Consider the following 25,495-nt stretch of genomic DNA (forward strand, 5'->3'; position numbering starts at 1 on the left):
GGGAATTGAATGTAGTCAAGTGACATTTTTTGATGACATACTATAAATCCACAAGATTTCACGAACATCAACTCTTAAAATGACAAGCTTGATAATTTAAATATCATTTGAGAGGTTCTTGAACAGTTGTTTAATGCAATTTCCGTAGAGGGCTATTAAATCTGAAAAATTCTTAATATTTATAACAAGTTCAGGCAGTACTGATATTTTTATAATTTTATTCATTTAAGGGAAACGTCTTTTGCGCCAGTGGCTTTGCGCTCCTCTTTGTGATTCCGAACTTATTGAAGATCGACTTGATGCTGTTGAGGATTTACGACATAACAGTTCAATTATTGATGGAGTAATTTCTCTTCTTAAGCAAATTCCTGATCTCCAAAGATTGCTGTCAAAGTAAGATGTAAATTTGTTGAAATATGCCTCTATGCCCCCACTATAGTGAAATATTTGTCAACTCGTTAAACCATTTACCAAACACACCTTTTACACATTTATACTTGTGTACTAACAAGGGGAATACCCGAGATGTCTATGGGCAATTTAGTTAAAAGTTGGGTGTTGTGTAGACCTATGTGAGATATGAAATTTCCCAAACAGAGACGTTGCACTACCCAAGCTAGAATATATGTAATGAAAATCAGTTTGCATAATACGGCTATATAATCCAACACATTATCTCTACTTGTTTTCCAGTGTTAACTAGTCGGTTTCATTTGTTTTAAGTAACATATTTTTAAAAACAAAATTTATAAATTGGAGGATTATAGCAAATTTTTAATTAATGAACTTCAGTAAAATAGTTGATTTTCATCTTTTCATTAGAATTCATTCACAAGGTTCTGAAAGGCGAAGCCAGTATCATCCTGACAGTAGAGCAATATTTTATGAAGAAAAAATATACAGCAAACGAAAAATTGAAGAATTCTTACAAGCCTTACAGGGTTTTCAAACATGTTTGGATATTATAACCCTCTTTCAGAAATCCATAGGTTCAATCAAGTAATACACATTTATAAAAGCTTTTTTACTACTGTAAGTGAAACTTAAAACAAAAGCACAAACAAAGTCTTGCATTGGCAATGGTTTTTGTGTAATCTGAGATGAAAACCCTTCGTTCCCATCAACTTGATAAAGCCATACAATCAGAACGAAGATAAATATCAATGGAAAAATAGTGCAGGCTCTGGTGAAAGGCCATGTTTTATATTCTCAACTACTAATTGTACAGCTCAGTTATTCAAATGGACTGAGCACCCTTCAATAAGCACGGGAAACGCTGGGTAATATTCAATGTAAATTATAAATGGTACTTTTTAAAAACTAGCATTCGCAGTTATATTTAAAAACAGCTTATCTTAAAGAGGATAAAAAGCTTTTCAGCTTACATGATTCGAATGTAAGAATTTGTTATTTTTGTCAGTTTATTCGATAGCAATAATATCTCCTAGGCTTATATGCATGTTTTGTACACTTCTGTGTAGCTCTAAAGATATCACCTTTTCTTTTCCCCTCCCCAAAAGGTCAAAGTTACTGAAAAAATGTCTTCAATTTGAAGAGGATGATGGTAATTTTCCTGGAATTAAACCACATCTGGAATACTTTGAGGTATTATACTATTGCCAACAATCTAGCTGGTATCTAGAAATATTGTGGTTATAGTTACTTAGTATTTGGCTAAGGTGTAAGTACCTTATGTAAATGGTGCTACAGGCAAATGTGGTGGAGCTCCCTGGTGGAAAATAAGTTTGTAAAAGGACTAGTGCTGCTGTGCATTACTCCACAGTTAGTAGTTTGCTAGTAGTATAGGAAGTGTCATTCTTATTGTTATTATGTTACTTATGTTATCGCTCTTTTCTGTGATACTTGGTTACAAACTACGTTTTTTTCTAAATCATGAATTGGTTTTAATGACTCATCTATCGCGGATTCTAAAACTGGAAAAACATGTAAATAAACTATGCCAATGGGTTATGCCATTTTTTCCAGAAGATAAAAACTAGCAGACGACTAAGAAAAACCTGTATATTTTTAATAACGAATCAAACGCGAGAGCTTTCACGTCACCAAATTTAACATCATTTAAGGCGGTATAAACGTTTTTGGCCCAACCCATAATGTTCCTCCACTAAATACCACAGGGAATATGGGGATATATTCATTCCAAGTAGCGTTATGGATTCCTGTCTAATGTTGTACATAAGTTATGGTAGTTATCATTTTTATTTCACAAGTATAAGTACAATTTGTAGCCTGTTCTGGGCCTACCTGTTAGTTTCATAACAAAGTGTTTTAGAATAATAATCAAATAATTGAAAGGGTACCTTTGAAAAACCGGGGTCAAATTATTTTCCAAGTAATTTCAGTTTTCTTAACTTTATTTAGACAACTATTTTTACAAAAATTAGTAGAATCATTTGTAAATTATATAATTTTTGCTTCATCACAATTTTATACGTTTATTTTTTGCTCTACTCCAGCATATACTTCTATTTCTTCATTTGAGGCTTTCATTTCACCCTGTAATAATGTTTTATTTTCCAATTTAGAATGCATTTGATCATGAACAAGCTAAAAGAGAGGGCAAAATAATTCCCAATGCTGGTAATTATTTTTTCTAAAATATCATTTTGTTAAATTATAATCAAAGGTTCAAGTAACACCTCAAAAGAGTATGACAACATTCTGAAATTTTGTTTCCTTTATTAGCTTGGTGCTAATTTTAATTGCCAAAAAGTAGTTAATGCCGAAATATTTGAAATTGCCAAACATGTTGAGGAATTTTGTATCCCCCTGTACAGTTTGTCACATTTCTGGTTTTGACATGGTGTTGCCCTTATGGTGGTCAATAAAGTAAAGAACGGTACAAACATTAATTTGTGTTGCCCTTATGGTGGTCAATAAAGTAAAGAACGGTACAAACATTAATTTGTCTTAATTTAAATACAAGTGGAGTGTCTGATAATTCTTCTGTTTTTTATATAATATTGCAAAGTAATTATGACTAACCAAGATAATTTAAAAACATTTCCAATATTTTATCAATTTTTTAATTTTTATTTTAGTCATGCTTTTTTTGCACATTAAAATATATTTTTTAGAAAAAGCTTCTTCTCCACTGACAAGGAGACGACCCGAGGTGATAATCACCGATTTTGTTCAAAGTCGGGTATAATGTACACCTCCATGTAACTTGAAAAACTTGCAAGGGAAAAGTTGCGACGGGCTTTCGTTTTGCCATGGCAACCAAAAACGTTTTTGACAACATGATTTGAAATTATTTCCATTGTAACATGGAAATCTGAAGGATTTTAAGGGTCCCCCCTGTGAAACCTTTTAAAAAATTAAAAATTTGAAAATTTCAAAAACGTTAAAAGAAATTTAAATTGATTTTAAAAATTTAATTTAATCAAGTTTAAATGCAATTTGGTCAATTGGGGGACCCTTGAAATCCTTCAGATTCCCATGTTATTTTCAATGGAAATAATTTCTAATCATGTTGTCAAAAACGTTTTTGGTTGCTATAACAAAACGAAAGCCCCTTGCAGGTTTTTCAATTTACATGGAGGTGTACATTATACCCGACTTTGAACAAAATCGGTGATTATCACCTCGGGTTGTCTCTGTTGTAGATGGGTTCAATAAATATAACTTCTTTATTGAATGAGTAGTTTATTAGTTAATTAATTAAATTAGGCATAGTTAAAGATATACATTTTACATACAGTAGAGTGAACGATTAGCGAACGATATAATGGCTTGGTCAGGAGTAAGACCACGAAAATAAAAACCAGAATGCGGACGCTATGATTTTACAGGGTTGCCAACCACTAATACTAAATATTGCCCCAATGACATTATGGCATAGATCTATTAACATTATCACAGTCTCCTTGTGAGTTCTACTGACAAGGAGACAATCTGAGGTGGTTCTCAGCAATTTTGTTAGGGGATTGATAGACCTAGATGTAACATGAAAAAAGCTAAAGGAAAAGTTAAGCTGGGCTACCGTTTTGCCATGTCAACCAAAAATGTTTCTGAATTTTTAAAATGACAAAAATTCCACGTAAAACAACATGGGAAAATGACTGCCAATTCATTCAGACACACAAGTTTTTCGACCAAGTGTTACATTTATTTGATACCTTGGGTGATGAGGAATATTTTGGTGCAAGAATTATGCAGCGCAAATTTATATTCGCGGAGATATTTAATTTTAAAAATTTAGATTTTTCAATGGATTTTTACTAAAAATTCCTGATTTCAAATCTTTAGATAATGTAGAACACCCGACGACTGACTTCAGCGCACAAACTAACCTAATCTATTTCGTCCAGTTACGATTTTACTACGTTACAATTCCACAACGTTATGCGTTAACTTTGTATGATTTCAGTTTTCACCGCTCATTTGGCGGTTGGACGATACTAGGTGCGTTTGGCTAGGTTCTGTCCTCTAGGTCGCGCTTTAGAAGGCCCATGGTGATAGCAAGAATGGGGTTGGGGTGGCGCCGCGCACCCCCAGTGCTTGAGCGAAGCAAGTGCGAGGCGCCGCCAGGCACCAATAAGGGGAACGCTTGATATTCGTCGTGTATTCTGAGGCAGTTCCGTTTATTATATTTTACATTCATTTGCTTTTAGACGGCGTTTTCGTACGTGTTCTGCTATTTTAATTCGTCAAAAAGAGCAAATTTTGAAAAACCTCATTTTGGTTTTTTAGAAGCTGCTGCAACTTTGCATTCATTTTCTTATCATGCAAGGAATTAAAATAAAAAATTCAAAAAATACAAGTGGCTGTGTACCCTATTTTAGGTGGACTCAAACTAAATTGAATAAATACGTCGTAATTTTAAGTTTAAAACAAAATATTTGTAAAACTTATGCTGTGATTAATTGACAAATATCAATAAAACTCATAGTGCGATAAGTGATAAGACGAGCCTGGCTCCTTTCACTCGAAGGAAGGACTTGTTTAACGATGTTTCTTTCTGAGCTAAAATACCTTGGTGTTATTCTCGACAGTAATTTAACATGGACGCCTCATCTTGATCTTAGTATTAGGAAGGCTAAAATGTTATTCTGGAGAGTAAGGAGTACCATAAACTAGTGATCGTACGGGGTGACATTTGGGTCTGGGTCGGGGAGTGAAAAAACCCAGAAAAACTGGGTCGGGTCGGGGTTTTTTGGAATTTTTATTTTTAAGCGGCCGACTATTTAAAAGTAAAAGTAAAACCATAATTGTATAATATTGTAACATAAGTGTGACACTTCCTATTCTTCAAATGCAAAAGTTTTACTAAGCGCTACTCACAAGACAGACTGCATTACGGGCTTCTTCTCTGTTTTGCGTCCGCGTGCGAACCCGTCACACGTAGCCTTTGACAGCGCCTTGCTAGGGGGAGATTTTCTTCTTGTGATGACGTCACTCCGTTACTAGCTCTCGGTAAAATATTCCCCTTGCCAATGCGTCACATGTAACCTTTGACACCCCTTACCAAAAAATAAGTGGTCTAAGAACTATTTAAGTTGGTTTTAAGTTTGTATTTGAGACAAATACCAACTAAAGACCTACTTAAAAACAACTTAACACCAACTTAAAACCAACTAAAAACTTACTTAAAATGTTACTTAATAAAGACCACTTAAAGCCAACTTAAAACTTACTTAAAATGTTACTTAATAAAGACCACCTAAAGCCAACTTTAAAACTTACTTAAAAAATATGTAATTTTCTGACCACTAAAAACCAACTAAATACAAACTTAAAGAAAAAGGCATTTTCCCACCAACTTAAAACCAACTTATTACCAACTTAACTAGTTTACTGAAATATGCTGACCACTTAAAACCAACTTAATATCAACTTAAATGTGAATACCAACTAAAAACCAACTTATTTTTTGGTGAGGGACCGCCTCGCTAGGGGTAGATTTTCTTCTTGAAAATTCATATAAAATGGGTAAATTTGAATACATTTCAGCAAATTAAAATAATATTTGGTAAGTTCTTATATTAATGGGTTAACTGAAATAATCACGGTTAAATTCATATTAAAATGGGAAACTTATAATGCATTCATGTAAATTCATATAATTTGGGTAAATGGAAATAATATTAATTAAGCTCAAAGACATTGTCTACATTCATATAAATTTGGAGAAGTTCAAATGACATTTTGTGTATTTGAACAATATTTGGTAAATTCAAATAATATTAGGCAAATTCAAATAATCTTGTTTACATTTGAACAATTGAGTAAATTCCGAACGTTAATTGATATAAAATTGGGCAAATTCATTATAAAATTGGGTAAATTGTAATAATATTTGAATAATATTGGATAAATTCCAATAATCTTGTTCAATTCATATAATTTTGTTTACAGTATTAATTTTGACTAAATTCAATTTACATAGTTTAATTCATTTACCATTGGGTGAATTAGAATAATATTGGAAAGTTTATTTATTATTGGGTTAAAATTAATATTTTTATATTGTTAATCAGCTTTTAAATTTTTGCTACGAACAAAATTATATGAATTGCACAATATTACTGGAATTTACCCAATATTATTCAAATGTACAAAATATTATTTCAATTTACATCCGCCATTTTATTAAATGGCGTTGTATTTATATCAAAATGTAAAAGGCTGTTTATATCATCCAGATAATGTCATGAAGAAATTTTCAGATTTATCGGATAAAATATATGGCAGTTATCACAGCATAAGTTTTACAAACCCTTACCAAAAAATAAGTTGTCTAAAAACTACTTAAACCTGGTTTGAAGTTGGTATTTGGAGTTCTCAAATATTTGTAGCCATGGGTGATAACCCTTACCAAAAAAATAAGTTGTCTACAAACTTGGTTTTAAGTTTGGATTTGAGACAAATACAAACTAAATATTAACTAAGACTGTACTTAAAATAGTTAAATAATTTGTTATTAAGTTGGCAAGTAAATACTTTTTTAAGCTTGTAATTAGTTGGTTTTTAACAGTCTAGTTGGTGTAAAGTTGTTTTTAAGTATGGCCTTAGTTAATATTTAGTTAGTATTTGTCTCCAATACAAACTTAAGACCAAGTTCCTAGACAACTTATTTTTTGGTCAAAAATTAAATTTTGAAAAAATAGTTTTAGATATTTACTATTATGGGTGTAAAACTACTATAGGTTGTAGCTTAGTGTACCAAGTGTGACAATTATGGTCTTACGTCTACCAAAGAGTTTTGCATTTTTTTATAGGTGTTGATGAAGATTATGACCAAGCCGTCACTGATATTAGAAGAATTACCAGAGAGCTAGATGAATATTTGGTGACACAAAAAAGACATTTTGGATGTCAGGTAATTTTTTTTAACTGATAAACTGGTACTGATTGTAAGCTTAAGTCAACTGTAGATGGGCCACGTTATAAATATAACTATAATCCACTATTGTGCTCTAAGATTTATTTGTAACCATGGCAGCTAATATTCGTAAATAATGGATTATAATTATTTTTAGCCTGTCTGGTTACGTAAATTGATGTCCTGTATCTATCTCTTGACTGGCATGGCATTTTTGTGTGTAAAACTATCTAAACAAAATAAATTGAAAAATATTAAATTTTGTTGTTGTAGGTTGTCTATTTTGGAACAGGAAAGAACCGCTATCAACTTGAAGTTCCTGATAAGGCTTCAAAGAAGGCCTCTAACGAACATGATAAAATAGGACAGCGCAAAGGATTTAATAGATACTGGACTGCTACTATTAAAGACCATCTAAAAAACTTAATGGCAGCGGAAGATAATCGTGAAGCTGCCTTAAAGGATATAATGAGATCAATTTTTAAGAAGTTTGATGACCAGTTAGTTTCTACTTTCAGTTCATTGATTACAATTTTAAGCCAAATTTCAGCAGTGATGTAAAATGGTTTTAAACAATATTCTTTTATGCAAAACCTTTAGGTTAAAATGTGTCTAGTGTCTCAAATTTCAGGTTTTTAGTCTTGTTCCAATTTCTTTCATACATTTAAAGCAAGTGGTGGCTCCAAACTCCTTTTATGCTTTCTCTTAAAAAGACCCCATAAATTATTGCTTCCTAGCATAGTGGAAATATTTTAATTTTGTCCCAAATACAAACTTAAAACCCAGTTTAAGTAGTTCCTTGATGATTTATTTTTTGGTAAGAGATACTATCTAGTAGATGGTAATTGGTGCTCCTTAAGTAGTTTTTGGATGTAAATGCCCTTCTCTATTACATAGTTGCTTATAGTTCCATCAAGAATGTATATATTTATACTTAGGGAGACCCTTACCAAAAAATAAGTTGTCTAAGAATTGCTTAAACTTGGTTTTAAGTTGGTATTTGGAACAAATGCCAACTAAATACTAACTAAAAACCTTCTTAAAAACCACTTAATACCAACTAGTCCAGACTTAAAACCAACTCAATTTCGCTTAATGGACTTGAAACCAACTTAAAAATAATATTTTCTGACCACTAAAAACCAACTAATTCCCAACTTAAAAAAAAGAAGTATTTTCCAGCCAACTTAATAAAAACTTATTACCTCTTAAACTAGTTTCTTAAAATATGCTGACCACTTGAGCCTACTTAAAACCAACTTAATGTCAACTAAAATGTGAATACCAAACTAAAATCCAACTTATTTTTTGGTAAGGCGAATGTTGAGATGATTTTTAGCATTGCTCCCACCCTTACCAAGAAATAAGTTGGCTAAAAACCACTTAGGACAACTTGTATATCAACTTGGTTTTCAGTTTGTATTTGGGACAAATGCCTACTTAAAAATAACTTAAATCCTCTTTATTAATCAACTTATTTCCAACTAAACCAGAATCAACATTTACATTTAACTACTTAAAAATAACTTAAATCCTACTAGGGAAACATCTAAAAACCAACTTAAAAATATTATGTAATTTCCTGACTACTAAAAACCAACTAACTATAAACTTAGCAAAAGCAGTATTTTCCTACCAACTGAATAACAACTTATTACCCCTTTAATAGTAACTTGAAATATGCTGACAACTTGAGCCTACTTAATACCAACTCAATATCAACTAATAATGTGTATACAAACTAAATACAAACTGAAATCCAACTTATTTTTTGGTAAGGGCAATCTCCCTCATGCTCAAAGAGTAAACTCATAAAATAATCAAATCAGCATGGTATCCCTAAAACTGAAGTCTTTGAACGTGATAGAAGCAAACCCTTGTGACGTTTTACCTTCCATCCATTACCAAAAAATAAGTTGGCTAAAAACCACTTAGGACAACTTGTATTTCAACTTGGTTTTCAGTTTGTATTTGGGACAAATGCTTACTAAAAAATAACTTAAATCGTCTTTATTAATCAACTTATTTCCAACTAAACCAGAATCTACATTTACATTTAACTACTTCAAAGCAACTTTAAAAAAATGTGTAACTTCCTGACTACTAAAAACCAACTAATTACAAACTTAGCAAAAGAAGTATTTTCCTACCAACTGAATAACAACTTATTACAACTTCAATAGTAACTTGAAGTATGCTAACAACTTGAACCTACTTAATACCAAGTTAATATCAACTAATAATGTGTATACAAACTAAATACAAACTGAAATACAACTTATTTTACCAATAATAATGCAAGCCTTTTTATGACCTTCGTGGATTTCTTGCATTTTTTAATTTAATTAATTATTTTTTTTAAAAATTTGCAATTTTCGTTTTTGAAGCAATATTAAAAAAATTGAATTCAGCACAACAATATTTCGACTTTCTTTCGTAGCTGCCATTTATTCTAAACAAACCTCGTGATCACGTAAAGTTCGGAACGGGCTCAGGATTTTCCTGCCAACTTAATAAACACTTATTACCCCTTTAACTATTTTATTGAAATATGCTGACAACTTGAGCCTACTTAAAACCAAGTTAATATCAACTAAAATGTGTATACAAACTAAAATTAAACTTACTTTTTGGTAAGGGAAAGAAAACGGTTATTGGAAATATTTATAATTTCAAGAATTTAATTTAGTTACCCAGCTGATATTTTGGTGAAAATGCAAACCAAATTCCATTGCTAAGTGATATTCTAATTGACACTTCTGATCAAGTAGTAAGATTAATAACAAGGTAAATTTTGTTTTTTAGTATTGAAAATTGGGAAGCAGCCATTGAATGCATTTCAATTTTAGATGTCATGCTCAGTTTCACATTGTACAGTTTAAACACAGGAACTGATATGTGCAGACCTGAAGTGGTTCAATCTATAAATGAGGTAATGTTTGTTGCTATGCATGTTTTTGAATGATTTGATATCAGAAGTTTAAAAGCTGCCCCCATTTTCAATTTATTACCATGTAGAAGACAATTAAACTAGATAACATTTGTAACACTTTTTATAAGTGGGATTAAACAGTTAAGTTAAATTGGTTCGTTAGTAAATTATAATGGTAAAAATGCTGACATAACTTAAAAGTCATAAAAGATTGAGACGGATATTATGACCCTTACCAAAACATAAGTTGTCTAAGAACTACTTAAACCTGGTTTTAAGTTGGTATTTGAGACAAATTCCAACTAAATAATAACTTAAAACCTACTTAAAAACCACTTAATACCAACTAGAAGTAGACTTAAAACCAACTCTGATTTTGCTTAATGGAAGCAACTTAAAACCAACTCTGATTTTGATCAATGGAGGCAACTTAAAGCCAACTTGAAACCAACTTAAAAATAACATGTAATTTTCTGACTACTAAAAACCAACTAATTATTGACTTAAAATAATAAGTATTTTCTAACCAACTTAAAACCACCTTAAAACCAACTTATTACTCTAACTAGTTTCTTGAAATATGCAGCTGGCAACTTGAGCCTACTTGAAACCAACTTAATATCAACTAAAATGTGTAAACCAACTTAATATCAACCAAAAACCAACTTATTTTTTGGTAAGGGTGAATCTAATGCATTTTAATTAATAAGGTATTAGCAACGGAAAGCTACGCAACTCGTTTTGAAATTTTTAATGTTTAGGCTTAGTTTCTCTTTTCGGTGTAATAGTCGCAAGTCAGCCTTCCCGCACGGTACTGACGAGTCCCAAATAGGACGAAACCGGTCTACCGTAGGAAATTCTGGCTATTTATTTAATTTAATTTAGTTTTTCACTCCAAGATCTATTTGGTCCGAGTTTCATGTCATTTTGTTCGTTCGAATTAAGCCCTATCGGTACGAGCTATTTGTAAGTTTTATATTTCTTCAAATTTGTTTAGGGTTTAGCTTTTTTATCCCATTTCATAATGGACTAATCTACATATTCGTTAATTTTATCATCCTTAAGTTTTCTTGACTGATGCGATTGAAATGTGCTATATTCCAACAGTTGTTTGGGACCACATTAAAATCAACTTTGCCAATGGGGATATCCCTCTGAATAATTTGCAATTATTTAAAAAAAGAATATTGTGGGAAAGACTATGTACAAAATCCTTTCGTGAATTTTTCACCCATATTTAGTGCAGTGACAAGAACCAGGTTTCCATTGATTGAAAAACTACAATGAAAGTATTTAGATGCCTGATTAAAATTTACAAATCCTGATAGCCTTCTCCAAAACTAACACTTTCTTTAATTGATACTCACCAGATGGCTTTATTTCTACATTTTAACTTAATTCCCTCTCTAATGTGTACCCTTCAATTTTACTCTGCGATTAACCTTACCTAGATGGTGCCACTACAACACTGAGGTAACCCAGCTGGTGGTGGGAGGGGCAGTAGCAGGTAGATTGCTACACATTAAAGTTAACTATAAATTTAGTATTAATAAATATGGTGTTAATAAGTTTAATTATGTAGGACAGTGAAAGTATTATCCACAGGAGAAAGGTGATAACTACAAAACCATTTTGAAAACGCTCAAATTGAGTGATTGTCACCTTTTTACTTTATTATTAGGGTTTCTAATTTTACTGTAAATTAACTATTACTCTAAAATTCATATTAAAATCATATCACGGAAGTATTTTGTAATGATTGAAAAAAAAAATTTACCAGCCATTTTTAGAGATCCGCAATGGATGTCATCCAGCATTATTAAAACTTTTCCAAGATGAGGATCTAGTGGCCAATGATATAATTATTGGAAAAAATGTAAGATTATTTTATTTAATCAAAATCTGTTGTTTTGATCATGCTATTAAAGGGAATATAACCTCAGGTATTTGGTGTGGAACAACAATGTCTGCCGCTCTTGCCTTTGGCTTTAAAAATGTTTGGCGCCATTGTACATGGAAATTTGAAAAATTGAAGTGGTCTTCCATAAAGATTGCTTTGCAGTTTATACTCCCTTTAATTTTAAACATAATGTAAATTGTATTAAGCGTAGACAAAGAAGTCCATTACTTTTTTGGCCACTGGCATTGGGGTCATTCCAGGACAGATTTTCCCACTTGTTCACCCGACCATCGCCAAATTTCGTGAAAACTTGTATTTAGGGTTATTTTGGCCGTAGAAGTCGATTTTGAAATTTTCAGGAAGATTGATTGAGCGGTTGTTGAGATACAGTGTAGTCACAATTTTGAAAATGACATTGAACCCTACCATTAACCATTTTTTATCTCAGCTTCTACTTAACCCAAAAATTCGAAAGAGGGCTCATTTTAAAGGAATTGAAGAGTGCAATGTAAATAAGCACTTAGGTTCATGCTATATATAAGATAAAATACAATAAATCAAGTTTTAAATATTTGACCTTTGACCCTGAAAATAGCTCATTTTTAATTTTAAAAATTAAATTTTTTTCCGCATTCCCTAAACGCGCTTTAGTTGCAGTCAAAAAACTGCGAGGGTAATATTTTTTTTTCGAGAAAAAAATTATTTTGTATACCCCTCCTTGAAAAAAATATATAGAAATTTAAAAAAATATATACAGGGTGTTAACTAAAAAACGATACAGAGCCAATTACTCAACATGTGTTTTAAGTAAGAATTTTAAATTTGCAGGTTACATAGAGGGTGCAGAGGGACAATTACAACGAAAATTTCCATGACCTTGAACCGGGTCTTCAAGGTCATTCAAATTTTATCTCGAGAACCATTAGGATTAGAAAAATGGTTCCAATTAGAAATGTGTTCTACGTTTAATTTTAAGTCTAATCAACTTTGACCCGATCTAATTTGGCCGAGAAATGTTAGACCAAAAACCATAAGGTCGTGTGTGGTATTCTAATCTTAAATTTCTATATATTTTTTAAGGAGGGGTATACAAAATAATTTTTTTTCTCGAAAACAAAAAATATTACCCTCGCAGTTTTTTTACTGCAACTAAAGCGCGTATAGGGAATGCGGAAATTTTTTTTTGAGAATTAAAAATGAGCTATTTTCAGGGTCAAAGGTCAACTATTTAAAAATTGATTTATTGTATTTTATCTTATATATAGCATAAATCTAAGTGCTTATTTACATTGCGCTCTTCAATTCCTTTAAAATGAGCCTTCTCTCATATTTTTAGGTTAAGTAGAAGCTGAGATAAAAAATGGTTAATGGTAGGGTTCAATGTCATTTTCAAAAATGTTACTACACTTTATCTCAGCAACCGCTCAATCAATCTTCCTGAAAATTTCAGAATCGACTTCTACGGCCAAAATAACCCCAAATAACCCGAAATTTGGCGATGGTCGGGTGAACAAGTGGGAAAATCTGTCCTGGAATGACCCGTTGATGTTTTTCTAGTGTTGATTATAATTGCGGATTAAAATTAGATTAATTATAATAGAATTTTTGTTAAATAATTTTTAGTCATTTTGAAAATCAATGTATAATAGGGGTAAAACTACATAGATGCTACTCTGTGAATTTTAGTAGATTTATATACAGTGGTGTAGTCCAAAAAAAATAGGACTGGGGCGCTACCTAGGTACGGCCAACTTCGATTTCGCGCATGTTCGAATTTGGCTATACCGGTCGCTATAAATGTACGTCCAACTTCGATGTTTATCGTGATTGGAGTTGGCCGTACCTAGGTAATGATTTGAAATTGTTATGGTAGTTTCCTTTCATAGACATATAAAATAAAAAGACCCCCCCATTTTACACGGAGCTGGTGTAGCAGTCGTGAGCTAAAAACTGTGGAAAGCACCTTCTATCGGTGACCAGATTAAATAAGAAATTATATAAAACCATGTGAATTCACGAAGGTCACAGGTGTCGAGAAAATGATTATTTGGTAATCTGATGAAGTTGCTATTTAATTTTCATTAATTTTCAGGTTTATTCTTAGGCTTATTTTATTTTATTGTCTTGGTTTTCTACCAGCAAAATTCATAATAAATTCGCATACCCTTTTTCGAGGTTGAGTGGATAGGCTAATAGTAATACTCAGCATTCCTATGTCACCAAATTCTACGTATAATTTTTGAAATAAAAATTTCTATTTTCTAAAAATCATTAAACGTAAATCATAGACTAGACTATTATTGATTGGGGTGGCAAGCCAAATACCTCGACCTAAGGTCCATTGTGCATCCCCAAACTGGGTGACTTAAATAAGTCCTATTGCTGACACAAAGCTTAAAATCTGCCTGGCCGTGATATTAGAGACGTCTGTTTAGATGGCAGTGGCCTGTAAGTAGGCCAATAACAATCCTGATACTAGCCCTAGAGAGCGAGAGTAATTATCTGGCTCTCTCCCTAGAAGGGCCAAGAGTAAACTCTTTGGCCTGCCTTTGACCCTCAATCTCAGACCATTGTCTGAGTTGACGATCTTGGAGATCAAGCCGCGTACAAGTCCCCGGGAGATGGGGAGAGCAGGTTCTGGCTCCATGAACCCAGCCCTCGCACCTTCCTTGTCCAAGGCGTCGGCCCTTTCGTTCCCAAGATGCAACTTATGTCCAGGTACCCAACAAAGTTGAACTTTATTGTGCAACCCAAGAGCACAGAGGAAATCTAAGCAGCTAAGAACCAGTTTAGAAAGAATACTATACTGGCGGAGAGCTCTAAGAGCGGCCTGGCTATCTGAATAAATCTGGATAACCTTCCCATGATACCCCTGATGTAAACAGTAAGCAACACAGGAGCAAATGGCAAAAATTTCGGCCTGGAATACGCTAGTGTGTATCCCTAGGCTTTCATAAAAGCCAAAATTATTAGTAAGGCAATACATCCCCGCACCAATGCCATAGTGCATGACGATCTCTCCTCTGGTACCGAGAGTCAAGTTACTCCACTCCGCACGGCTAGGGAAGCTGACCTCAAAAGGACCCATTGTCAGAATCGGCATCTGATGGGAAATATCCCGATAGAGCTTGGTGTGGCTATGCTCCCAATTATTAGCCTTTCACCAGCCATTTTGGTTATGCCTATATAGGCACCTAAAAAGGCAGCTTCCTCTATAAAAAGGTGGAGAGGATGCATATTCAGGAGAATTTCCAGAGAAGCGCTTGGGGCTGTTCTCATGGCTCCTGTAATGCCGACACAAGCCAGCCTTTGTAGAGTGCGCAGATCAAACTGCACAGTCCTTAAAGTAACTCTTGGCCACCAGACCACAGCTGCATAAGACAGGATAGGTCTGATGATCATGGTGTACAGCCAGTACACAGCTCTGGGGCTTAGGCCCCAGGTCTTGCTAACTGTACTTCTAGTTCTCAAAAATAACATTTGGCCCTTCTTGACTATAAAGTCAAGGTGTGGCTTCCATATTAGTTTCCTATCCAGGATGACCCCAAGGTACTTCACCTTGGTGCTCTCCACTAGGTTCTTTCCAAATAAGGAAATACCCTTGAACATGCCTTTTATCCTTTTACGAGTAAAGGAACCAAGACAGTTTTATTAGGATTAACCATGAGGTTGACCTCCCTGCACCCAGCTCTCAACTGATGCTAGAGCCCTACTCATTACGTCCTACACTGTTACCGGGAATTTCCCAGTAATGATGATAGCAATATCATCAGGATAACGGAAACAGCGGCATCCTCCCCTGTTCAACCTCCGAACAAGTTCATCCACCACCAGGCACCAAAGAAGGGGAGAGAGAACCCCCTCTGTGGGCAACCACCATAAGGGAGTCCCCCAGCAAGGAGGATGTCACTTTCCGGTCAGTTAACATAGATTTGACCCAAAGGCACAATGTGTCATTGATACCAAACTTTTTCGCAGCCTTAAGTATAACTGCGCTGGAGACCTTATCAAAGGCTCCCTCAATATCAAGAAAAACTGCTAACGCAATTTCCTTGTGCTCAATTGCTTTTTCCAGGCAGGGCGGTCTCAGTAGTCCTGCCTTTCTGATAGGCATGCTGAGCAGCCGACAGAGGAGAGTTGCAAAGAACCTCCTCTTTAATATAGTTGTCTACGATTTTCTCCAGAATTTTTAGGAGAAAAGAGGTAAGACTAATTGGCCTAAATGCCTTAGCTTCCAGGTAATCAGATCTACCAGGCTTGGGTATAAAGATTGCTTGAGACAGCTTCCAGGTGCTAGGTAAATGCCCTAGAGCAATACAAGACCTGTAGATTCTCAGCAGCAGAGGGCATAGAATATCACTGCCCTCCTGTAAAAGGATAGGAAAAATCCCATCTGGTCCCGGGGACTTATAGGGTTTTATGACTTTATAGCCCATATAAGTCTAGAATGCGTGACGACCTTTTTCGCCACTGCCCAATCTTCCCTTTTGGTTCGATTGATCCTGAAAGGGCGAGTGTCAGTGTTACCATTGCTGGTGAGCTTAGAGTCTGGAAAGTGTACATCTAACATATGTGTTAGAGTGTCCTTACTGGACGTGGAAAAACTACCATCTTTCAACTTAATGGTGTCAAGATGCTTAGTATTATCGTGTGCCAAAATTTTCATTAATTTGGCCGTACTGGGAACATCCGCTATGTTCTCACAGAAGTCTCTCCATGAAGCTTTCTTGGCATCGCGGATAGACTTGTGGTAGGTGGTGAGGGTGCGTTTATAGGCATCCCAATCACCCCCCTTCTTTGCCCTATTAAAGAGCCTACGAGTTTCTTTGCGCAGTCTGCCAATCTCGTTGTTCCACCAAGGCACTAGCCTTGGCCGGTTGGCAGGCTTTGCTGGACAGTTGCGGTGATAGGAGTCGATAATGGACTGTTGAACGCGTTCAACAGCCAAATCAAAATCCAACACCGATGACAGCCTTGGCTTATCACCCTTAAGGAAGAAGCTTAGGTCTTCCCTGTAACCGGACCAATCTGTGCCCCTAGGGTTACGAATAGCGGTACAAGCCCATACAGGTTTGACCAGAATATTAAAGCAAATGTGTCTGTGATCCGACAAAGACGGTTCGTTAGACACATGCCAGTTCTTGATTTTATCTGCGACATTTACTGTACACAGTGTGAGATCAATGACCTCACTTCTGTTAGAAGTAACAAAAGTTGGTACATTGTTCTTATTCAAAATGTGAAGTCTGGTACTAACCAGATATTCCATTAAGTCGTTACCACGCTGGTTGCAGTCTGAGCTGCCCCAGATTTCATGGTGCGCATTAGCATCGCAACCGATGACCAGCCTCCTCCCCGAACTCTCACAGTAGTTGACCAATCTGGTCACCCCCTGTGAGAGGGGGGGGGAGCATCGTCGTATGGTAGGTATGCCGATGCCATAGTAACCTCCCCACCATCCGTGATGAGCTTTACCGTGGTAATATCCCTGGAGGTGTGCATTGAGAGCAGAAGGGCATGAATGCCCTTGCTTGTCAGTGCACAAGCCCTGGGTATAGCAGAGTTATAATCATAAAATATATTACCTGCATTTTGGAGACCAAGTATCTTTCCATTGGCAGTCCATGGCTCCTGTATGAGAGCGACGTCGAAGCTCTCCTTTGCAAACCTCCTACAGAGAACTGCAGTGGCTGCCTTGCAGTGGTGCAAATTAATATGCAGCACCTTTACACTCATCTTGGTTAAGGTGAGCTCCATTGCTGGCCTTAGATGTCTATTCAGACACAGTGGTGGTTGTGGAAACCCCAACACACCCACCGGTCTGACTTACATCCCTAGCATGCCCCCCCTGTTGCACCCTCCAGTGGTGCAACCTCTTTAATCTCGTCGGTGTCCGACAAGTCAAAGGCCTTTAGCTCCTCCACGAAAGTATCTTCCATTGGAATGTCCTCTCCGGAGTCCCCGCCAGCCAGAGCCTCATCTTCCATCCTTGAGATCTTCAAGGCAGAGGGTTCGACTGAACCACCCTCCTTTACAGGATCCACTGGAGCTGTCGGGTCAGGTTCATGAAGTATCTTAAAGATACCACTGTCCAGACCCGTTAAAGCTCGGTGTCCACAACAACAAGTAGGAGATTTGGAACCTCAAGGCACATTACCAGGATTACCACCGGGATGGAGCCACGAGGTTAGAATACGAAAGAAGGGAGCCACCAAAGGCAAAGCCGATATCTACTACTATAACCCAGAGTTAAGTAAACTTCGATCATTACCAGAAGTGAAAAGATATCTGGCAGCCAATGAGTTAAAGCACGATTTATCACTGTTTAACTTTTCTAAAGCATCAGCCCCCACTATAGCGATGTACCTCACCGAGGATAACTCTGATGAAATATTCCAAGCTTACTGTTGCGAGTTGACAGTGCCTAGAACACATAGGGAAGCGATGGAATCTCCACAGTCTGACTACTGGCAACAAGCCATGCAGGATGAAGGGGATATCCTGGCAGAACGAAATGCCACTGAACTAGTCGAGAAACCAGTAACTAAGAAGATAGTCGGATGTAAGTGGATGTATACGTTAAAGAAAGACAGTTCCGGACGTGTCTCACGATTTAAAGCCCGATTGGTAGCGCAGGGTTAGACCAAGTAGAAGGCTTGGACTACGATGACACCTTTGCTCCAGTAGTTAATTTTAGCCTCATCCGATTCTTCCTCGCACTGTTTGTGATATGCCTTGGCTGGGTACATTGGCACTTGGATGTGAAAAACGCCTACCTTTATGGTAACCTGGATAATGATGTCTACATTAAGCAAATCCCTGGATTTGAAACTGCAAGTACCTCCACCTATTGTTTACGTCTATTAAAAGCACTGTATGGTTTACCTCAGAGCGGGAGGATGTGGTATGAAGAGCTTGACAAGAGGTTCAAAGCACTTGGGTTTTCCAAACTAAAAGGGACTAATTGCGTATACTATCTACCGATGAAGGCAATTGTGTTGGTATACGTTGATGACTTGGTGCTATTGGCTCGAGATACTGGAGGGTTAGAAGATGTATATATCACCATAGCACAATGTTTCATCATCAAAAACCTGGGACCAATTAGCAAGCTATTGGGTATAGAATTTGATTTCAGGGAAGATGGATCACTAAAAATGCACCAGGAGTCTTATATACGGCAACTTGAGAAACGTTACAGCATTAGAGTGGAAGAACCCATAACTCTACCTATACCTGCTGGAATTGTATTGACGAAACAGGACTCCCCAACTGATGAAGCTGACAAAGAAAGGATGAAAGAATGTCCATACAGATCTCTAGTTGGCAGTTTACTATTCATCGCACAACGAACCAGGCCGGACATTCTGTTTTCAGTTATAGCCCTATCGCAATATAACAGCAACCCTGGACCGAATCATTGGAATAGACTGCGACAGTTGGCAATGTATGTTTTAACCACCTCCAGGAAAGGACTTAACTACATCCCTGCGAAGAACCCTGGGTTGTCAATCCATAGTGACAGCGATTGGGGCGCTGACCGCGACACCCGAAAATCAACTAGCGGATATGTGGTCCGTGTAGGCAGTTCACTGGTAGCGTGGCGTTCAATCAAACAAAAATCCGTTTAACTTTCCACCATGGAAGCGGAATACATTGCAGTATCGGAAGCAACAAAAGAACTTTTGTGGTTGGAACCAATTGTAAAGGACTTAGAACTTTTGGTATCAATATGGGACAACCAGTTATTTTTAGCGATAGCCAATCAGCAATATATTACGCAAAGAACTGTGTAGAAAACCAGAGGTCAAAACACATTGACATATGGTATCACTTCGTACGCGAGGTTTTAAGTAATGATCAGTTTTTGCTAAGATTTGTAGAATCTAAAAAGAACATAGCCGACATTTGTACAAAATTACTAAACAAACAAGACTTCGATAATTGTGTAAATATGCTAAAGATAGCCAACTAATTTATTGTACTATTTGTTTTTACTGGATACCAAAGTAGGGGGAGTGTGAAATATCAAACCTAAATTTCTCTAAGACTTTGCCATACAGTGTACCTTGTTGACTACCCCGTTTTACATTCTTACCACAAGGCGGCGTCTATGATGATGTAATAATGATGACGTCATTAATCAGTTAACAGCTAATCTCTCTCCCCCACTTCTAACTCAGAATGGCGTGGGTGCAGTTGTAATCTATTGTAATTTGTTGAATAATATTATTCCTTTTACATTTTGATTAAAACAAGTTATGTTAGTTATTTATTGATGTTCTTTCTCCACCTACAACTTAACAGTGAAGATTAATTTGTAAATGGATAAAAGGTACTAAAAACCAATATTGTTAATAAACATACATTTTATACGAACTAGTATGCAAGTCACAGCGCCCAAGCAAGTTGGAAAAAAAAAGCAGGGCACTCCCTGGCAAGTTGGAATAAAGAGGCTGGGCGCGCCCTGGTTAAACAAAAAATCTAAAGCGGGGAGGAGCCCTGCCTTTGATAAAAGCCCTGGCCCAACTACACCACTGTTTATATAATTTCTTAGTGTAATTTTTGTGTACATTTTACCTTGCATGGTCTTGTAAGTTATAAATTGAAAGCTTATTACTTTCGCAACTTTCAGAGTCATTCGTCCGTTAATAGTAAACTGGTTCTTGTCACTGGACCAAATATGGGTGGAAAATCAACTTTAATGAGAGAAGCTGGACTTTTGGTAATCATGGCTCAAATGGTATGGCAATATTTTACACAGTAGTATAGTACACATTTGTTAAGTGATAGTGCTTTATAAATGTGGCTTAGGTTTTGAGTTATTAGTATTTGTAAATGCTATGCAAATAAGCCAAAGAAATCTCCACCAGAAACCTATTTAATAGAGCAACCTACGCTTATTAAAATTTTAAGTTTCAGATACAAAAAAGTGAGAACATAAATTTTACTACAATAAACAATTACTTTTTTTTTAATAGTATGACAGCCCATTTTGGCTCATATTTAGAGAAGTTTGTTGCTCTCAAAGTTTTGATTACACATTTGCTCTTCGGCTTCCTTTTGTAAACTGAGTTTTTATGTCATACCTAGCAATCATGTCACTTATGATAACAGTAATAATCATCTCTTTCATTGAGAATTTAATAATTAAACTAGATGGTTAACATTGTTCCTTAGTCTAATTAATTTAATATTAAAATATTAAATTTATTTAAAAATTAAAAATTATGAACTTGTATATCTTAATCAAAACATAAGTGATAAATGTGAGTACCCTTAATATTTTAATGTGTGAAGCTCCTAAAGTGTAACTAGAAAGTCATGGGAGGGTCCAATCCTTCAATGACGAAATAAAATTACATGAGTTGAAAATTTACTACTGGGACCAAAAATAACATGTTTATTTTTTTACTAGGGTTCTTTTGTACCAGCAGAAGTATGTCGTTTTAGCAGAGTAGACAGAATATTTACAAGGCTTGGAGCCAATGACCAAATAATGGAAGGTATAAACAAATATTTAATATTTCATAATGCTCCTTTCTGATTTCTTTCATGTTAATTTGTCTAAGGTGAAAGTACTTTTTTTGTGGAACTAAGTGAAACTGTTAGTATCCTCCAACATGCAACTAAAAACTCATTAGTGCTTATGGACGAATTAGGTATAAAACTTTCCCTTGGTTTAAATTAAGATACATTTCTTATAATTTATACTTCCTTTGATTTTAGGAAGAGGTACCTCTACTTTTGATGGTAGTGCTATTGCATATTCAGTTGTAAATGAGCTCTCTGATAAAATTGGGTGTAGAACTTTGTTTTCAACGCATTATCACAGTCTTGTTGAAGAATTTGCTCACAATACAAAAATACAACTTGGTCACATGGTAATGTATTTAATATTTCCAAAACGTTTTTATGTTGTCAAGTATATAGCACAAACGAACAATTATTTGCCTCTTCTAATAATTTGAGTTAAAGTAAGATTTAGTTCCTAGTATCCAATTTGGTTTCTAAATATTTAAAAAGTCTAAAAAAGAAACTAAAAAAATTAATTGTGGTTGTTAAATAAATGCGCACTTAAGAGTTCTGCGTGAAAGCCCTTCTAGCATATTTTAAACTTCAAAGATTATAGACAATGACATTTTAAATTATTAAATTATTTTATTTCATACCCATGGTTTTTTTTTGCAATGTAAATTTGAATTTTAATCATATTTAGTGGTCATAATGTATCTTAATTTAGTAAGATGATATCTAAATTCACTTTAAAGAACGCAATTCTTTGATTTTGTGCAATAAGATTTTCATTCATTCGGCACAAAATGCCAGGATAAGTCCTTTCAGAACTACTAAAAAGCGCTATTTTAAGTATTTTTAAGAATCATTATCCATCCTCTTCAGTCTCAACCCTGAATTTGATGTTACATCCTTGTTATTTGGTTTCAGGGTCGAAAATTAACAACTCATATAAATATTTTTTACAGTCATGTATGGTAGAAAATGATGATACAGATATAGACCAAGAAACTATTACATTTTTGTACAAGTTTGTTGATGGATCATGTCCTAAAAGCTACGGCTTCAATGCTGCAAAATTAGCTGGTATTCCTGATGAGGTGTGTTCACAATTTCCTTTTATCATAATAACCATAAGTATGACACATATAGCTTTGCCTTTTTTTCTCTATGACCTTTCTTCGCTATAGTCAAATTAGTAGGATTATTAGGAAATCTGTAATAGTTGTGGTGGTTTATTTCTTATTGTTCAGTCAATTTCATATTCATCCAATTTTGTCGTACTCTGAAAATGTAGGATGATCTTGGGGTGTGGAAGTGGCTAGCACTTTCGTCTCAAGGAACAATTTTTTCTGTGAGTCTGCAAATTCTCTTCCAACGGGTTCTGTTCTTCGGTTTCCCATTTGGAAAATTTGTTGAGGTTAATGATAGTTAATAGCAGTTGGCTCGCCTAGCATGAAGGGCAATATAACCTGGCCATCGGGAATAATGGCATTAAAAGGTCACTAGATGACTTGGGCCTGTGGTGGTGTATTGGGAATTAGATTATCTGATTGTTATTATTATTTTACTTAAAAATATTACGTCTGGAAATGAAGAGAGCTAGCATTGTAATTTTTTTATAAGGCATTATTTGGTTTAATTTTAAACAGTATTTTTTCTAAGCCTAACTTAAGGTGAGTGAAGGAGATACATTTAATTCTTTAGCTGGTGGTGATATTTTTTTTGCTTCATTGTTAAGAAATCAATATGTCCCCCCCCTTTTTTTCCTTCCCCGGTTGACCCTAGTTTTCCGTTAGTTCCTAACTCCGCCGCCAGAGTGCACATTTAATAATCGAACAAAGCAAATATTCGGAAACAGGGCGTCCCTGTGTGAAGTACATTAATTAGTCCATGGAAGGACTAGTACGAGTTGGTATTTGCCCTTGCCCTTCTGGTCGCGTGTTTTTTAAACTGTTGCTACAAAAAATAGCTCTAATATTTATACAAACGCCGGCGTACACTGCTGCCGCTGGTAAATTTAGGATGAAACGCCGCCGCCGACCCATATCAGATTGACGCAGACCTCTAGTTCCAGCTATTTTACATATTGTATTTTGAAATGTTTATAAGTATTTTTATTTTTATAGGTAATAAAAATAGGTCGTAAAAAAGCTCAAGAATTTGAACATAGTTTGAACAGAATTAAGTATTTTCGGTAGGTTTCATTTTCTTTTAACACTTACGTACTTACCTTACATGTTAGAGTATCATCTGTTTTACTTGAAGTAATCTAATGTACAAAAGTAAAGCAATGAGATATAAGGTGGTTGCCTAGCACATTTAGCTCAACTCCTTTATCAATTCTCTACTGCCTAATTGTACATTAACCACACTTCACTACGGAGCTGCCTTCAGTAACACTCAACAAACTGTTGAGTGTGGTTTCCAACTGTATGGTTTTGATATTGCATTGTAACGACCCATATTTCATTAAAGCAGAAATTATACCTAAAACCTACAATAGATGGTGCAATGTGTATTTTCATAAGACTATCAAGGCCCCCTAAGTTTGAATTGGCCCTAAAGGGGGCATGCATTCAGCACTGGACTGGTGTGGGAGAAACTAAAATAGAATCCACGCTACCTGGCGGAGAAAAAGAGCAAATCCTCCCCTCCCCCTTATACTACCTCTTGCCATCCTGTAGCATGCATTGAGGGAATTCAGTTTTTCACAACCCGATGGATTCATGACGCCAATTTGGCTGGTCATTAGCTTGATGTTAAAATCCTATTTGTTTCGAACTTAGGGGGGGCGCGCCTTGATAGTCTTATGGAATTTAAGCGTTTGAAAGATTAGGTTAGATAAGAGCCAAGCCTCACCTATGATTTTTTTAATTAATCAATATAATGTATCTAGTTCAAAGATATTAAGACCATACACTTTTCAATTGTATGTCTATCAAGAGGTGACTCCAATTTTACTGAAATGTGTACAGTGGTAGATGTAACCATTATACTAATATTTTTTTATATTCAGGTCTTTATTAACGTCTTCAGATATAAAAGAAACCATACGCAAAGTTTGTGAGCTGTGCTAATTTCAACTGTAAAAATTCAAATAAAGTCATGTTTAAAACTATTTTAATGTGTAAAAATTGAGGCATGCTTAAGCAATACAGGTGTCTGGTTTTGCTCAGAATAATTTTTTATTTAGAAAACGTGAGTTAAATTTTTAGGGTATAAAGTAGGTAATTGCTGAATTTCTAAATTTCAGAGGAATCTAATAAGATTTTTTTGTTTTTCAAAAATGTATGTTTTGACTGGTAGAGCATACTTGAAAACGTACAAATAAAGTTTGTTTTAAAATAATGAAAAATAGCCAGTTGTTCATAGGAGGCAATAACCATGTTAAAAATGTTGGAAATTTACTTGTTCCTAATTTGTAGCTTATCAACATGAAATCAAAGATTATGAGTTAAAAGGTTCAATAATACCCACTTTTGCTGCGATACATGTTTCCGTGCGATGGAGCAAATCTCTTAATGAGCGCTGGATTAACTCAACAATGCTTGCCATGAGCGTTTGGTGTACGTTAAAATCTTTTGACCTTTGAGGCCATCTCATGGGACCGTTCCTTCTAATCGGTCGCTGAGGGAAATTGGTACTAAGATAATATGCAATATAACAAGCTTGGTGTGGTGTGGCACCGTCATGTTGGGACCATGTACGTCTGTAGTTGGCCAACGCCTGCGCTACTTCATTCTGCAAAGAGGTCCAAGTAGTTCTGCCTGTTCAGACGTTGTGGCAGGAAAAAGGA

General features: G+C 35.2%; 1 protein-coding gene across 2 annotated transcripts in view; it reads left to right on the forward strand.

Annotated features, from left to right (window-relative positions):
* The window catches only part of Msh6 (DNA mismatch repair protein Msh6), a 58,699-nt gene extending 33,884 nt beyond the window's left edge, over positions 1 to 24,815 (forward strand). For both annotated transcript variants that reach the window (XM_090180168.1, XM_090180169.1), the window contains 15 exons: positions 231 to 393; positions 823 to 999; positions 1,521 to 1,605; positions 2,547 to 2,601; positions 7,245 to 7,345; positions 7,622 to 7,848; positions 10,154 to 10,280; positions 12,061 to 12,156; positions 20,816 to 20,923; positions 21,599 to 21,686; positions 21,753 to 21,842; positions 21,910 to 22,064; positions 22,665 to 22,796; positions 23,826 to 23,893; positions 24,716 to 24,815. In XM_090180168.1, coding sequence (XP_090036294.1) covers positions 231 to 393; positions 823 to 999; positions 1,521 to 1,605; positions 2,547 to 2,601; positions 7,245 to 7,345; positions 7,622 to 7,848; positions 10,154 to 10,280; positions 12,061 to 12,156; positions 20,816 to 20,923; positions 21,599 to 21,686; positions 21,753 to 21,842; positions 21,910 to 22,064; positions 22,665 to 22,796; positions 23,826 to 23,893; positions 24,716 to 24,776 — 1,733 coding nt within the window. In that variant the 3' untranslated portion in view covers positions 24,777 to 24,815. The remainder of the gene's footprint in view (positions 1 to 230; positions 394 to 822; positions 1,000 to 1,520; positions 1,606 to 2,546; positions 2,602 to 7,244; positions 7,346 to 7,621; positions 7,849 to 10,153; positions 10,281 to 12,060; positions 12,157 to 20,815; positions 20,924 to 21,598; positions 21,687 to 21,752; positions 21,843 to 21,909; positions 22,065 to 22,664; positions 22,797 to 23,825; positions 23,894 to 24,715) is intronic.
* Positions 24,816 to 25,495: the final 680 nt, after the last annotated feature.

The sequence above is a fragment of the Leiobunum rupestre genome, chromosome 6 (assembly GCF_980474605.1).
Source record: "Leiobunum rupestre chromosome 6, qqLeiRupe1.1.hap1, whole genome shotgun sequence".
Taxonomy (NCBI): domain Eukaryota; kingdom Metazoa; phylum Arthropoda; class Arachnida; order Opiliones; family Sclerosomatidae; genus Leiobunum; species Leiobunum rupestre.